Source organism: Quercus lobata, chromosome 9 (assembly GCF_001633185.2).
Source record: "Quercus lobata isolate SW786 chromosome 9, ValleyOak3.0 Primary Assembly, whole genome shotgun sequence".
In the NCBI taxonomy this organism is placed as follows: Eukaryota; Viridiplantae; Streptophyta; class Magnoliopsida; order Fagales; family Fagaceae; genus Quercus; species Quercus lobata.
In genome coordinates this window covers 52,482,291-52,496,611 of record NC_044912.1, presented here as the reverse complement: position 1 = coordinate 52,496,611, position 14,321 = coordinate 52,482,291, and the positions used below count along the sequence as shown (strand labels likewise).

Here is a 14,321-nt window from a genome sequence, read left to right as displayed (position 1 = left end):
TTTGTGTAAAATAAAATGTGAGCTACAGTAATCGCGTAAATATGCACAATTACTATTCACTTGCAAATTTATTTTTTAATACTTCTTTACTCATATACATAAGAAAAAGACTTGATTCAAAAGAGTAATAAAAAAATTTGATAAAGAGATAATATTTTAATAAAATGTAGTGTAAAATATATAATTTGATATAAGTGTTTTTAAAAAGTGGTTACATAAAATTAAAAAAAAAAAAAAAAATTCTTATGTTAAACTATGTAGGAATTCTTTCACGAGCTGATGCGAGTACTCTTCTCTCTAAATGCAACACCTAGGAAGTGTAGGAATCATAAATGATTCTTTAGTTTATTTTATGATTAGATTAGATATTATAAATCTAAATATATATTAAGTGTAACATAAAGGGTGAGATTGGAAACCGTTTATTTGTGGTAGCTTATTTGCATAGTATTAGTTAAATAAAGTATTTTTTGGTAACTTTTATATTAAATGTATGACAAAAAGCTAAAAGTTAATTTATTACCAAAAGTTTAAAAGTTAAATTATTTGCACACAAAAAAAAAAAAAAAAAAAAAACTGAGACAAAAGGTAATTACAAAAAAAATCAAATAAGTTAGAGCCCAGTAAACCCCGAGTTTCCGTTATACAAAAAGTTTTTAGCTTCTTTCTTTTACTTTTTGTCGCATCTTCTTTTTTAATAAAAAATGTAACAAAACTAGTTTTTTTTTTTTTTTTTTAATTTAACTTTTAGTTTTGTTGTTGTTATATATCTAACATAAAAGTTACTAAAAATATATATATATATATATATATATATTGTCTCGTATTTAATAAGTAAGCTAGCAAAAAACCTATGGAATACCAAACAGACACTTATAAAATTTTAAATAATGTAATAGAGTTTATATTGTTATATTAGAAATAAAATATGTCATTTCAAGTGAAATAGAGAGGATTATGTTCCACCAAATGCACGTCCCCGCCTCTCTTTTTTCCTTATAAAATAACTAAATTGTTTAAAATGAAAAAGGAAAAAAAAAAAAAAGACTAAAGTGAACTTTTCTCTTAAATTTTGGAGTTATTTTCATTTTGATCATTTACATTTCAAAATAGTTACTTTAGCCATTCATCTTTTAATTCATCATATTCGCCTTACTGTCCATTTTTGTTCATAATTTAACCCTTAATACTCTTTATGGGGGCCAGATAGCCAGAAGGTACTGTTAAAACTGTATATATTGGGCCTATGGCCCAGTCCGAGGATATTTGCTTGTTTGAGGATGGTCAAATAATGTTACTATAAGAATGGTAGAAAAGGAAGAGACAAGGATTGTACATGATAGTTCAAATGATGTTCGAGGAGAAAAGTCATATCGAAAGTGTGGATCCGAGATCAATAGAAATGTCCTATTGTTTTGAACATTCTTCCAGGTTGCATCACGGTTAGAAGTCAGACATTGGATAAGAGAGGAGTAGAGGAAGGCAACAAATATCTTCAAAAGTTACTACCTCCACATTAAATGCATCTCAGCTAACTCTTTGGCCGCATTAATGTAGAGGTGATACCTGAACAGTGGTGAAGCAGCTATAGTTGAAGGTTTTGGGAGGTGTTGGATGGGACAAGAAGAAGTTCCTGAAATCTAATTTCACTTGTATGGTGGGGATGATGCCAAAAATTATAGTATATAGCATGGAAAGGTGGCTTGAAAGGTGAGAGAGAGAGAGAAATCACTGTAATGAACCTTTTAACTCTTGTAACCTTGATCATCAACTGGACATTATAACAGAGCTCCTCGGACTGTGCCGAGGATAAACTTTTCTTACCTTACTTGTGTTTGATTTTTTTAAATAAACAACTGTTACTGTCTTTCCTATTCACTAGAACTAGTTCTTTCATTCACGCTCTACAAATTTATTGTTTGGGCTAAAACTCAATCCTATATTGGGTCAAATCCAAATTCAATCCTTACACTCTTTATGTTTAATTATTTTATTAAATACTATTTCTACAATGTTGTGTAATGCAGAAATTTCATCATTGTAGACAAAAAATAATACTATTATGGATGCTCAAATCACAAATGAAAATAGATAACAGAACTAATATGAAAACATAGTCAAAGATGAAGGAAAAAAAAGAGAGCCTAAGGGTGTGTTTGAATTGGGTGAAAACTGTTTCCGGAAATCATTTTCCATAAAACCGGAGTGTTTGGCTGTCACGGAAAATATCATTTTCCGGCAAATGACTTCCAGTTGACCAATATTTTCACCTTTGACCCGGAAATCATTTTCTCCCCTCATTTTCACTTCAAATCACTTCCGGAAAGAGAGAGAGAGAGAGAGAGAGAGAGAGAGAGAGAGAGAGAGAGAGAGAGAGAGAGAGAGAGAGAGAGAGAGAGAGAGAGAGAGAGAGACAGAGACAGAGATAGAGACAGAGAAGAGAGAGCCCAGATCGCACTGCGCCGCGCCGACGAGTGGCGCGATCGACAATCGCACCGCTCGTCTGACAATCGCACCACGCCGACGAGCGGCGCGGTGCACGATCGCGATTGATAAGATAGCGCTGTGCGATCGTCGATCAAGCGGCGTGATCGACGAGCGCGCTCGTCTCTCATCGGACGATTGCACCGCTTGTCGATCGACGAGCAACGCGATCGCGATCGTCGATCGCACCGCTCGTCGGACGAGCGTTTTGCCGGATTTAATACATTTTCTGGTAAAATGAACCAAACACCAAAATTAATTTTCCGTAAAATGAATTTTGTGACAGCCAAACACATGAAAACGTTTTCCTTTTCGGAAAATAGCATTTCTGGAAAATAGAATATTTTCCGGAAATGGTTTTACGCGAACTAAACATAGCCTAAAGTGCACTTTAATATGGGAAAAAAAGGATATATTAGTAAGATATAAAAGTGTGAAAGACTGATAGGTAACTTTAATTGCAAATGTATATTATGTTATGCTACTAAAACCAAAATTAGATGTTTACCAAAAACAAAAGTAAATTACATTTTTAAGAGTTTTGTAATTGAATTAGTACTTTTTATTATTTTCAATGAAATAGCTAAGATTCAAATTCGCCATGCTTCATTAAAAAAAAAAAATTTAGATTATGATTAAAATCTTTCTAGTTCATTAAAAAAGAAAGAAAGATTACAATTAAACCTAGTTCTTTCCTCAACAAGTAAGCGTATCTTTGCATTAATTCCTACTCAATATATAAGATTTATTATAGTTACTTTAAATAGGGTTTTTAGAGACCCAAAACTTGAAAAGGTGTGCTTGAGGGTCACTGCATTGCATGGAAGACACCACCCCAGCTAAGCCATCTTCTCAATTTACTACTATTAAATGGAAAAAGAAAGTCCAACCACCAAAAAGGCCAAGGGTGACTCATCCAAAATGGAAAATAAAAAAGAAAAAGAAAAAAAGAAATAGGAACCTAAACTTATAATTGCCATATTCAATTCCGGTTCCTTCCGCGTCAGTCTCAGCGTGTCATTGCATTAGTCAACTTTAAATTCCTCTAGATTCAGTAAAACCCTTTCCAGCAAAAGCAATTCACGTTTAAAAATATGAATTGAAATAATAGCAGAAATACTTTTTTTTTTCTTTTTTACTTAGAGCCCAAATATAATTATTGTCTAATTTTTTTTTAGAATACTAAATATTTTAATAAACATAGGAAAATGTAAGGAGGTTTTAAAGAAATTGACAATAATATATATATCTAAAATGACCGAACTCTTGAATACACAACACAAATTTTAAACTTTTTTAACTCACACTCATTTTTCGATGTAAGATTAATTCATTATTTTTTCTTTTAAAAATACTAAATATTTTAATACACACACGAACTTTTAGTGTGTGTTCATTTGGGTACTTTGCAAATATTCGGTAATTTATTTAAATTCTAATATTTATTACTAGAAGATGTAATTTGCTATAAATTTAATATTAAATGTGTGATAAAAATCTAAAGATTAATTTATTATTAAAAATATTAAAAGTTAAATTTTAAGTAAAAAGATTTGAAATAAAAAGCTTTGCATTTTTTCAAATGCTCTGAGCTTATTGGTTCTTAAAATTTCAATGAACACTTTTATTCCCTTTATCTTTTGATTTTTGAAGTTTCAACCGATTACTATTAACCTATAAGGATTGTTGGTTACTCATTGGTTCTAGTTTAAAAAATGAGTTCAATTGGCTCATTCCTCACCTTTTCATTAGTCCTATAGTCTTGTGTTTTCACCGATAAATATGACTCAAATATTTTTATTATATTAAAAAATAATAGGTACGGAGGGATGAGGTGGACGGAGAGTCTGAGAGAGACGTTTGAAACTGAGAAGAAAGAGAGACTTTTAACAGAGAGAGAGAGTGAAAATCAATAAACAGCCATAAGAAGAGAATGGTCAAACATGACCGGTGGCGCCGGTCAATGGTTGATAAACCTCTCTACAAAACACAACTCTCTCTCTCTCTCTCTCTGCCTTTCTGTCTCTCTTTCTCTCCTTAAAAGGGTCCTGTGTGAACTTTCAGAAGCCAAAACAAGGAACAAGAAGGAAATTTTTTTTTACTTTTTGATTGGTTTGTCTGAGTTTTTTGTGGTGGGTTTGAGCCCAAGAGCTGGAATTTCTGGAAGAATTGTGCCTTTTCCTTTCCAAGTTTGGTGGATAGAGAGCAATGGCAGTAAGTTTATTGGTCTTTTGCCTTTTAAAGTAATTCTATTTTTGTTTTGAATGCATTAGTTTGAGAGAACTCAGGGAAAGAAAAGAAATTTGAAGATTGAGTCTTTTTCCTTAAAGGGTTCTGTGTGAACATCTTGAAGGAAAAAAAAAAATAAAAAGAAAAGAAAGGATTTTTGATTGGTTTGTGTGAGTTTTTTGTGGTGGGTGTTGGATTCTTAAAGATTTTTGCCTTTTCCATTCCAAGTTTGGTGGATAGAGCAATGGCAGTAAAGTTTAGCCTTTTGCTTTTTTGGGTCATTGTGTTTTTGTTTTGAATGCATTAGTTTCTGCTTGATTGATGAGAGAATTGAATCTTTTTGCATTGTGTTCTCTTAGGCATAGACTACTTAGTTGAATGGAGCTTTTATGTGTTTTCTACAGAGTCTGATAAGTTTTCAAAATTGTAAATTTGTCATCTGTTCTTATCCTCTGTCAAACTAGCCCCCCAGTAGGCCATATGTAATTCTGTTCTTTGCTTTTTTTTTTTATTTTATTGTTGATATTGTGTGGAAATGGATTTTGTGTGATTGTTTTATTAGATTTTCAAAGGGTAGACTCCTTTGTGTTTGTGCTGTTTTGTTTTGGTTAGCAACGCTGGGACTTGTATAATTTTGTTATTATTGTAGTATTATCAAAATTGGGGATTCTATTGATCTGGGTTTGTTTTGTTTATGGATTTTTGGTTTCAAATATTTTGGAAAATACGGATCAAGGAAATAATCAATCACTGTTGCTTTCTCAAATCTTTCTTCAATTTAAGCTATAGTTATGTTAATAAAAGGTTAAAAGTTCAAATTCTTTTAGTCTTTCATAACAAAAGAAAAGAAGTACGTACTCTTGCTTGAATGATGAATGTGTGTGGATTAAGCTAAAAACAGAAAAACACATCTGGCAGTTGGGGTGTTTTGAGTTTTGCTGTATTGCTTGATGTGCTTGCTTAATTGATTTTGTAGGTTTAAGTAAGCAGCTATGCAGTTAAGCAGGCTTATTGATTTATTTGGATTTGTTATATTAATAATATAAGTTGACATGTAACAGTTTTTACTGTTTCGTTCTTGGAAATTGAAGCTCAGGTTGAGTCATTATGGGATTGCATTGCATTTGGTTTACAATGTGGGATGTTTTTGTTTGAGGTTTTTATAGAATGATCTTATTTCTAAGAGTTATGGTGAAATATAGAAAAAATTTTCTTCTTCCTAATTAGTTGGTCATAGGAAATTATGTACCCTGTACTCTACTATGTTTTCTACTAACCTGCAGTCTCAACTGTGGTCATTGTCCCATGCTACTGTGGCAAACCACTCCCACTCCCTTTTCATTAGGAACTTCCTTTTTGGTACTAAAATTGATTGATTTCTTAGCAATGCTATCTGACTTGAGTATCATGGAACCGAAATATGGAATTCTTGCCCTGTGCTCATTCTATATTCACTCCCTTAGAGGCGAAGGACTCAATTTAGATTTTTATTGGAAATATAGGGTTATAAATGCAAATTTTGGTGAATATCTGTAACCAATCAGTAAAGCTTGAGAAAGCTTAGTCAATTGCTTTACATATATTTCTGTAAACAATGGAGAGGAAAAAGTGTCCCTCAAAATGTCAAGATATCTATTTTGTGGCTGAAGTTACTGTATCTGCTAGCCTCCATCTAGAATAACCTCCTAACCTGGACTTGGACTTGACAAAATATGCAGCCAAGAATAACCTCCTAACCCTTTATATTTTTAGGGAAGTCTCTTCATGCAAAGCTGTTGTTCTTCCATAATGGATGCAAAGGTCTATGGCCTTGACACCCTTTCCTATTGTAATCAAGAACCCTTTCAGCTCACCCTTGATTTGTTTTTCCGTTTTGGATGAACCACCCTTTATTTGTTTTTAATTATTCTTTATCTCATTTAATGGTTTCTTTTTAACTAAATGAAAAATTAAGGTACCATTTGTTGGTTATTAACTTCTTGTTGTCCACACAGAAAAAAATAAATCACAAAAGAATAGGTTGGAGAGATTGATTCCTTATCTCACCTTTGACACATTGCTTGTGTATAGGGCACTTGCCAGCATTCCAAGGTCCAGCCTCTAAAAAAGAAGAAATAAAATCACAAAATACTAATGATTTAAAATTTTAAAATTTAATATTGTAATTCTGTATTTCATACAGACTGCAAACATACTATGTTAATCTAATCTTTTGAAGCCAATTTTAAGCATCATACTGATTGCTTGGGCTATTAATTATGTGATGGATGATGGATAACATATTGCTATCTAATGCCTTGTTCATTATATAGTTGTTCCTTCTATATTATGATTTAATTTTGAGTAGCATATTTGTTTTACTCTTTTGATACTGTTTAGTTTAAAGTTACAAGGTTGACTGCAAAATCCTCTATGAGATATTTGCACATGCAAAGAAATAAAATGATTGGAGCCATCTGGTTTAATTCTGTGCCAATAAAGAGTATGTCTAACATTAAGGTTGAAGAACATCGAGCTTGATAGTTTTGAATTATTTAATAACAATTTGTCTGATTGGGGTATTTCTTCTTGGCTCAGAGATGATTAAATTTGTTGTCAAGTTTGTTTACTCTACACAACTTAATAGTTATCGAGTTGGTATGACTTCTCATATAGTCATCTAGCTAGTCTTTTTGCCCTGGTTTAACTCAATGGGCAGTCAAAATATCCAATTATTTGAGTTGGTATGACTTCTCAAACGTGGTGTGTTGAAAGGATCTTGATGCATAACTACAAGAAGTTGAGGTCATAGTGATATAAAGAGTGATGAGGGATAACTTTGTAAGGAAGAAGCGATAACTATGTCTCTTTGTTCATGATCGTTCTTTTTTGTCTGTATGAGATTCTTTTAATATGACACTTAAAAAATTTGTAAATACTCTCTTGGTGTGTTGATGGCACGACTTCAGGTAGACTTTAAGCACATTGTTTGAAGGTCAATTTGTATTCCTTTGTATCTGTTCCTTTTTGCTGAATTTAAGATGTCACAGATATGTGGAATAATCTTATATTTTACAATTTTTATTGTTAGGGGCTAGGATACAGTCATTGTAAGTTGAAGTCATCTAAATATGTTTTTTACATGCATAAGGACGTTAGAAATGCATAAAACTTGTCTACAACTATATGGCATAATGCAATTTGGTTTTGTTTGCTCAGTATTTTAGCAATGTAATTTGCAGGTCTAATGCATCTTTCAATCTACCATATGTGCACCCACTGTCCATTAAAGAATAAATGTAGTATTTAATACAGTCCCTTCTCAATGTTGAATGAGGTAATCTAGTGTTTGTTGCTACATAAGTGGACTGGTTCTCATTTTGTAATTGAGATTTTTTTTATAGATATTAAGTGATCAACAAGATGGCTCTTTTCTACAAGCAGAACATTATAATGAATCAAATGTCTTATACTGCTCATAAGTGTAGAACCATTGTTATACTGTTTTTGCCAATGTTGTCGTAGTGAAATGGTAGGAGCATCATTTCAGAGAGGTTTTTATGTTTGTGTGTATTGACACTTCAACAACTATTGGGTTTGAGACTTGTCAGACGCTTCTTTCACACAAATTTAAAAAGAAAGAAGAAGATAATAGTTGAAAATGAGCTGCACACCTGAAACATGGTCTGAACACACTCTAAACATTAATTAACCAACTTTAATAATGGTTTTTCTTTTATTTTATTGGATTTTATTGGATTTTGTTTTATATCTTTTATTTATCATTTCTTTATTTTCAGTATTGGATATCAAATAATTTAAACATAAATTGTAACTTAAGAATTGATTAAAATAGAGTTGTGTACATATCACATACCATGATATCATATGTATTAAAAAAAAAAGACATTTATTTGCTCCTTTATCTTGGCCATTTTAGTCCCTAGTTTTTAGGATTTTTCCATGTCTTAGTGTGTTTTTGTTCATGTCCATTTGTGTGCTTCATAACCCAGAGATTCAGAGTTAAATACCCATCTGTATGTGTTTTGTCGTTGTCACGACATGATTTATGGTTTCGGCCATGCCCACTTATTTTGCTTTTCTTCTTTTTTGGGCTTTTTTTTGTTGGGGGGGGGGGGGGAATTGGTAGATTATGTCTTGTCCCAGTTCCTGGTTTCTTTTGCTTGCTTGGCTGCAATGACTTACCAATCCCTTTCCCCTCTTATAAAATTGGGAGGACAAAGATCAATATCATCCTTTTCTGCCTAATGAATGTGATAATGGTTGACGAAAAGGAATGTGTAGATAGATAAAATAATGGGATTGGCTTATATATGATGCACTGGTAGATATAACAAGCTCTTTTCAATGTGGCAGCAACGTTCACATGTACCAAAGTTTGGCAATTGGGAAAGTGAAGAGAATGTTCCTTACACAGCCTTTTTTGATAAGGCTCGCAAGGGTCGAACTTCTGGGGGCAAGATGATAAATCCAAATGACCCTCAAGAGAATCCTGATATACTTAATTATAATTCAGCATCAACTCAAGGTCCTACTTCCAGAGGCAGAGCCGAACCAGCAGAACCTATAAGACAGGGAGCAGGAATATCATCGCATGAACGGGGCACAAGTAGGGAAGATGGTGACCTCAGGCAGTTCACTGAATCTCCAGCCCATAATGACAATTTGGGGACCAGAGCTACCAACGAGTCTGCTTATCAACGCCATGGAGGGCGTGGAGTTGGACCTGGTGAAGCCAATAGAAGAGCTTCAAGGCCTAGTACTGGATCTGAGCACAGTGTTGAACGATCACCACTCCATCGCCAGGCAAGGGCTTCAGCAAGAGATAGTGGGGTCAATTCACCCTCCTGGGAAGGAAAGGCTTCATATGATAGCACTCATGGTACTCCTGGAAGATCCCGAATGAAACCAGTGACTCGTGGCGATGAAACAGTGAACTTTCTTCCTCTCCTATTATTTACAGCCAAAAGTAGCATAAACTTGAAATGTGTGTTTGAGCATTTTTATGTGACTAGCTGAAAGAAAAGAAAGAAAGGAATGATAGATCATGAAGTAGGTTTCTAGAGTAGTTTAGTTTCATTTTTCTCAGAAAATAAGTTAAAATGCTTAAACTTAGCTTACCTCTTAAATTATCTTATACTGTTCTTTCTTAATATAGAGGATAACTCTTTCTTTAAAACTTAAACATTTGATTTGACACGGGAATCATTATGGTTTTACCATTTGCATTTTGAAACAACCAATTATGTATGGCCTTTTCTCAAATTCTACAGGTACATGATTCCTATTCTGACAGAGACTGGAAATTTTAGTTTCATACAATCTTTTTATTTTATTTTACTCTTTCCTAGATATATTCAGTCTTTTGTTAGAACTTATTCCTATTTGGGTTCTTGTCTGGCAGCCTGAAAAAGGTGCTGCTGTTCCAAAATTTGGTGAGTGGGATGAGAATAACCCTGCATCAGCTGATGGTTTTACTCATATTTTTAACAAAGTGCGGGAGGAGAGGCAGAGTGGGGTAGGAAGTGCCCCAGGGCCTAATGAGACACCTTATGCCAACACGCGGAGGCAAGATGCTAAAGACAGTGTTAAGGTTGTTATCACTCATCAACTCCTGCTTTTTGTAAATGGTGTATGTTCTTGTGCATTTTGGTTTTCACGGAGCTGATCTTTTGCTTTTCTATTTTCTTGCTCAATGTTCCAGAGTTGCTGCTTTCCATGGCGGCGCAGAAAGTGATTTGTCTTCGAATTTGTGGATAAATATGAGGTGTGTGGACCTGTAAATACCTTTAAAATGCTCTCTCCAAGCTGAGTTTCTTCTTTGCAGTGCAATTATATTCGCTAAGTGCGCTACTTGTATTAATAAACATGTATTTCTGATGGAAAAGCATGCCGTCTTGCTGCTCTTTTTTTTTACCCTTAGCTTCTTTAAGGTGTACTATTTATGTTCAGTTTTTCTGTTTTATTTGGATGGGGGAAAAAAAACGGATACACATTCTTTTATTATATTGCTCATATATTGAAGTGATCATTAAACCTGTTCTTAATTTGATGATCTTTTGTAAAATCTTGTTAACGTACTTTAAAACCAATCTCCTATGACCTGCTTTTAAATTGAAGTTTTGCTAAGAGTGTCAGTTCTAGTGTTTCCAACTTGACCTATTTATCATGTTACTAGACCGAAAGCAACCCTTATTTTCTCGTGCCAGTGTCCACAATTTATCATTTTGATGGAATTTTATAGGGATGGCATCAGCTAGTTGGCATATGGATGGTTTGTTGTAGATAGGGTTTATCTTATTATTTAGTTGCAGGTTGGCATTTCTCCAGCCAATTACAATTTTTTTTTTTTTTTTCCAATACCAGTCCCGTGCGAGTGTCACAAACTCGCCGGAGGACGTTACCTTTTGGACGGCAAAAGGGCCGCAAGCGTCTATTTGGGCTAGTTGGTGTGCAGAGCTAAAGTTTAAGTACTAAATTGGCTAAGTTAAAAGTATAGAGGGTAAGTGCAACAACTCCAAGTTAAGATGCTCAAGTGCATTTTACCCAATAATTTTCTCTAATTTCACCCCACTTTTATATCCCTAGATAAAATGTGGCAAAATGGATTTTCGGGTGAACCCTCTTAAAAAAGGGGGTGATATATATAAGGGTATGTAAGGTAAGAATGATGGAAAATAAAGGAACGATAAAAAATAAATGAAGGAAAATGTGTTTTCTTTGTATGTGTTTGGTTGAAGGGATAAGATAGAAAATTAATATACATTTCATTGTTTAGTTGAGAGGAAAATATGTATATTACTATTACACCCCTATTATTTAAGAAATGAAATTTTATTATTGTATTGTAACCATAAAATATTGTATTAATAAATTAATATTAGGATGAATACCGTATTTCTTTTAAAATAAATCTCAATAGATTATGATGACATTATAATTAAATATATATAATTAAAAATTAGTAACGTTGGATCGTGTATACATGAATGAACTTGCCATACTTTTGAACTGTGGTAGTGAGGTGGTAGCTTTTCCAATATTTTGAAGAGTGGCTCAGCTCTTAGCCTCAATTATAAGCTCTCTTTTTTTAATATTTAGAAGGATGATTGACTATTATCGAACCTTAGTTAATTATAAACCTTTCTCACTCCAATATTTTGGAGGGTGGCCCGACTCTTATCTAGCCTATAAACTAGAGTCATGTTCAAGAAGCCCAAACATACTGTATAAGGTGGATGGTAACTTCAATGAACAAACTAGCTAGGCTAGATAGTATTAAGTTCAAGACACACATGCATGGTAATTTTACAAATCCATCTCCCTAGTCTTAAATTTCACAGTAATTGTATGCTTGAAATCAACATTAAAGTTTCAAAATACCATCAATACGTATCATGATTTTTGGTCGTCCACATGCTAGAGTGGATTCCTTTCTGCAGTTCAACTTTTCCGCTAAATATCTCTCTTTTACGTAGAAGCAATCAGAACATCTCATTCTCAAAGGAAATGTCATGTTCACCCATTTAAATCCGTGGGGTCATGAAGCCACCAATAAATTTACTACTTTCATGTATTTGCCATCAGAATATAGTGCAACTTGTTACAAAAACAGCAGAAGAAATCATGGCCCATGCAAAATATATACACCATATTTCTCATCATATTCAAGTTCTTAGGTTACTGATTTACAACAACCTCTTAGCTAGTTCCAAGCTAGTTCCAAGATCAGTTTCTCAACTATATTACCATGGTCCACCTCATTATTCTTTTCTAAAAGCACCAAGCCTCCCATGCATAGACCATTAAATTTCATTCCCAAAACAAGTAAGAAACCCCTCATTTTCACAAGCTGCACTATAAATTAGAGTGGTCATGAAGCAGTTCTCTCCACATTAAACACAAAGAAATTAGAAAGATAGAATATAATGGAGAAGAGTACTAGTAAGGCATTGCTGCTTTTCAGTCTATTTGTCATGGCAATTGCCGTTGGAGCTGAAGGAGGAAGAGACATGCCAAAGTCATACGATCAGGTCTATCAGCAGCCTCAGGGTCCTTGGGGCTTAATTTGGCCCTTCTTTCCTTTGCCTTTGCCTGGTTTTGGAGGCAATACTCCTCCTGGTTTACAACCTTTTGAAGGCATTCCTGGCTTAGGTCCTCTAAACTTTCCTACTTTTGCATTTCCTCCTCCTCCCTCTGCTCCTAAATATGGTATTGGAGGCCCTCAAGCTCATACAGAATTCAAAGAAATGGCCCAAGCCAAATCTCCTTAATTGACCAAATGGGATTGGGAGCTACCATGCATGTTTCTAAGTTGTTTAATATGAGGGTGTGTTTTATAATTCTAAATAAACGATGAGCCTCAAATAGGCTGTGTGCCCTATTTGTGCTTGTTCAGTTATATATCTATGCATGTGGGCTAGTGTAACAGTGTCATATTTTATGAAATAAGAAGTGTGCTTTAGCTATGTTAAGTCTTCCACACTTCCTGATCCAAAAAAAAAAAAAAAAAAATGTCTTCCACACTTCCAATAAATTAGGACCCTGACTCATGGGGTTTCTGTCATAGTGAAACTCCAAGCTATGCTTTTTTTTTTTTTTTTTTTGGGGGGGGGGGGGGGGGGGGGGGGTGGGGGTTTGTAAACAAGAATTAGCTTTATTGAAATCATGCTGGAAACCAGCAGCTATATACATCCTAGGCAGACAATACGAGGATAACAACACAGCTAGATAATAAGCCACACTCGAGATAAAATTCTAACAAGAACAGTCCAATACAAAGAGATTAATCATCCATCTATAAGGGTTTTATAGTGGTTTCCCTTACTCTATAAGCCAGAAGTTACAATAAATTCTCTTATATAGATAAAATTATGTTATTCATATACTATTTGACATCTAATTTCAAACACACACAAAATTTATTTTTTAAAAAAATATTTGAGAACAAAATACAAAAATCAACTTTGAGAACCATAAAAAAATTGATAAAGTGATGACTTTGGTGATAAGAGAGAAATTAAATTTAAGAAGACAAATAAAACCAAGCAATTTGATATAAAATTGCACATACAATTTGACAATATACATTATGTTATACTCACCAAAATTACATTAAAAAAGAAGAAGATGAAGATGATTTTCAAATCATAATTGTTCTCTATTCTCTTAGATAATTATATTAACACCCAAACATACATACATACATTGTTAACCTACACCTTTATAATTTTATAAAAAATTTATTCTTACAACGGAATTTAGTAAATTAACTAAGAAAAAGTTAAACAAACAATATAATTTTCAATTCTTAAGTTTAAATAATTTATGGTCAAGAAATAAAATCATTAATAAAATTGATCCAATTTTTTTTTCTTTTTATCGAAATTAATTATAAAGAGAGAGAAGGAATCCCCCCCCCCCAATTTTCTAAGAATGCCACTTCCCCCTCTATTCAACGTTAAAATTTTAAAATATTGAATAAATTTTAGGTGATATAAATACTCTTTAATTTATTGTTGTTTCATTTATTTTCCTTTTAATATTGACTTTTTTGTAATATATAAGTCATTAATTTCAGGAGCATTTAAAGTATAAGTTAATAAAAA

At 33.3% G+C, this 14,321-nt stretch overlaps 1 protein-coding gene across 2 annotated transcripts; it reads left to right on the top strand.

Moving 5' to 3' along the window:
- The first annotated feature begins 4,384 nt into the window (after positions 1-4,384).
- LOC115960712 (RPM1-interacting protein 4-like) lies at positions 4,385-10,760 on the top strand. 2 transcript variants are annotated; one of them, XM_031079687.1, is made up of 5 exons: positions 4,385-4,698; positions 7,935-8,029; positions 9,070-9,645; positions 10,118-10,306; positions 10,418-10,760. In XM_031079687.1, the coding sequence occupies exons 2-5, from the start codon at positions 8,018-8,020 to the stop codon at positions 10,448-10,450; spliced, it is 810 nt and encodes a 269-aa protein (XP_030935547.1). In that variant the 5' UTR covers positions 4,385-4,698; positions 7,935-8,017; the 3' UTR covers positions 10,451-10,760. The 2 variants fall into 2 exon arrangements, with proteins under 2 accessions (XP_030935547.1, XP_030935548.1); XM_031079688.1 differs by lacking the exon at positions 7,935-8,029 and having other exon boundaries at positions 4,388-4,698.
- Positions 10,761-14,321: the final 3,561 nt, after the last annotated feature.

Coding starts and splice junctions, on each gene's coding strand:
- LOC115960712 (XM_031079687.1), top strand. Junction 9,646..10,117: donor TGACTCGTGGCGATGAAACA/GTGAACTTTCTT, acceptor CTTGTCTGGCAG/CCTGAAAAAGGTGCTGCTGT. Junction 10,307..10,417: donor ATGCTAAAGACAGTGTTAAG/GTTGTTATCACT, acceptor TCAATGTTCCAG/AGTTGCTGCTTTCCATGGCG.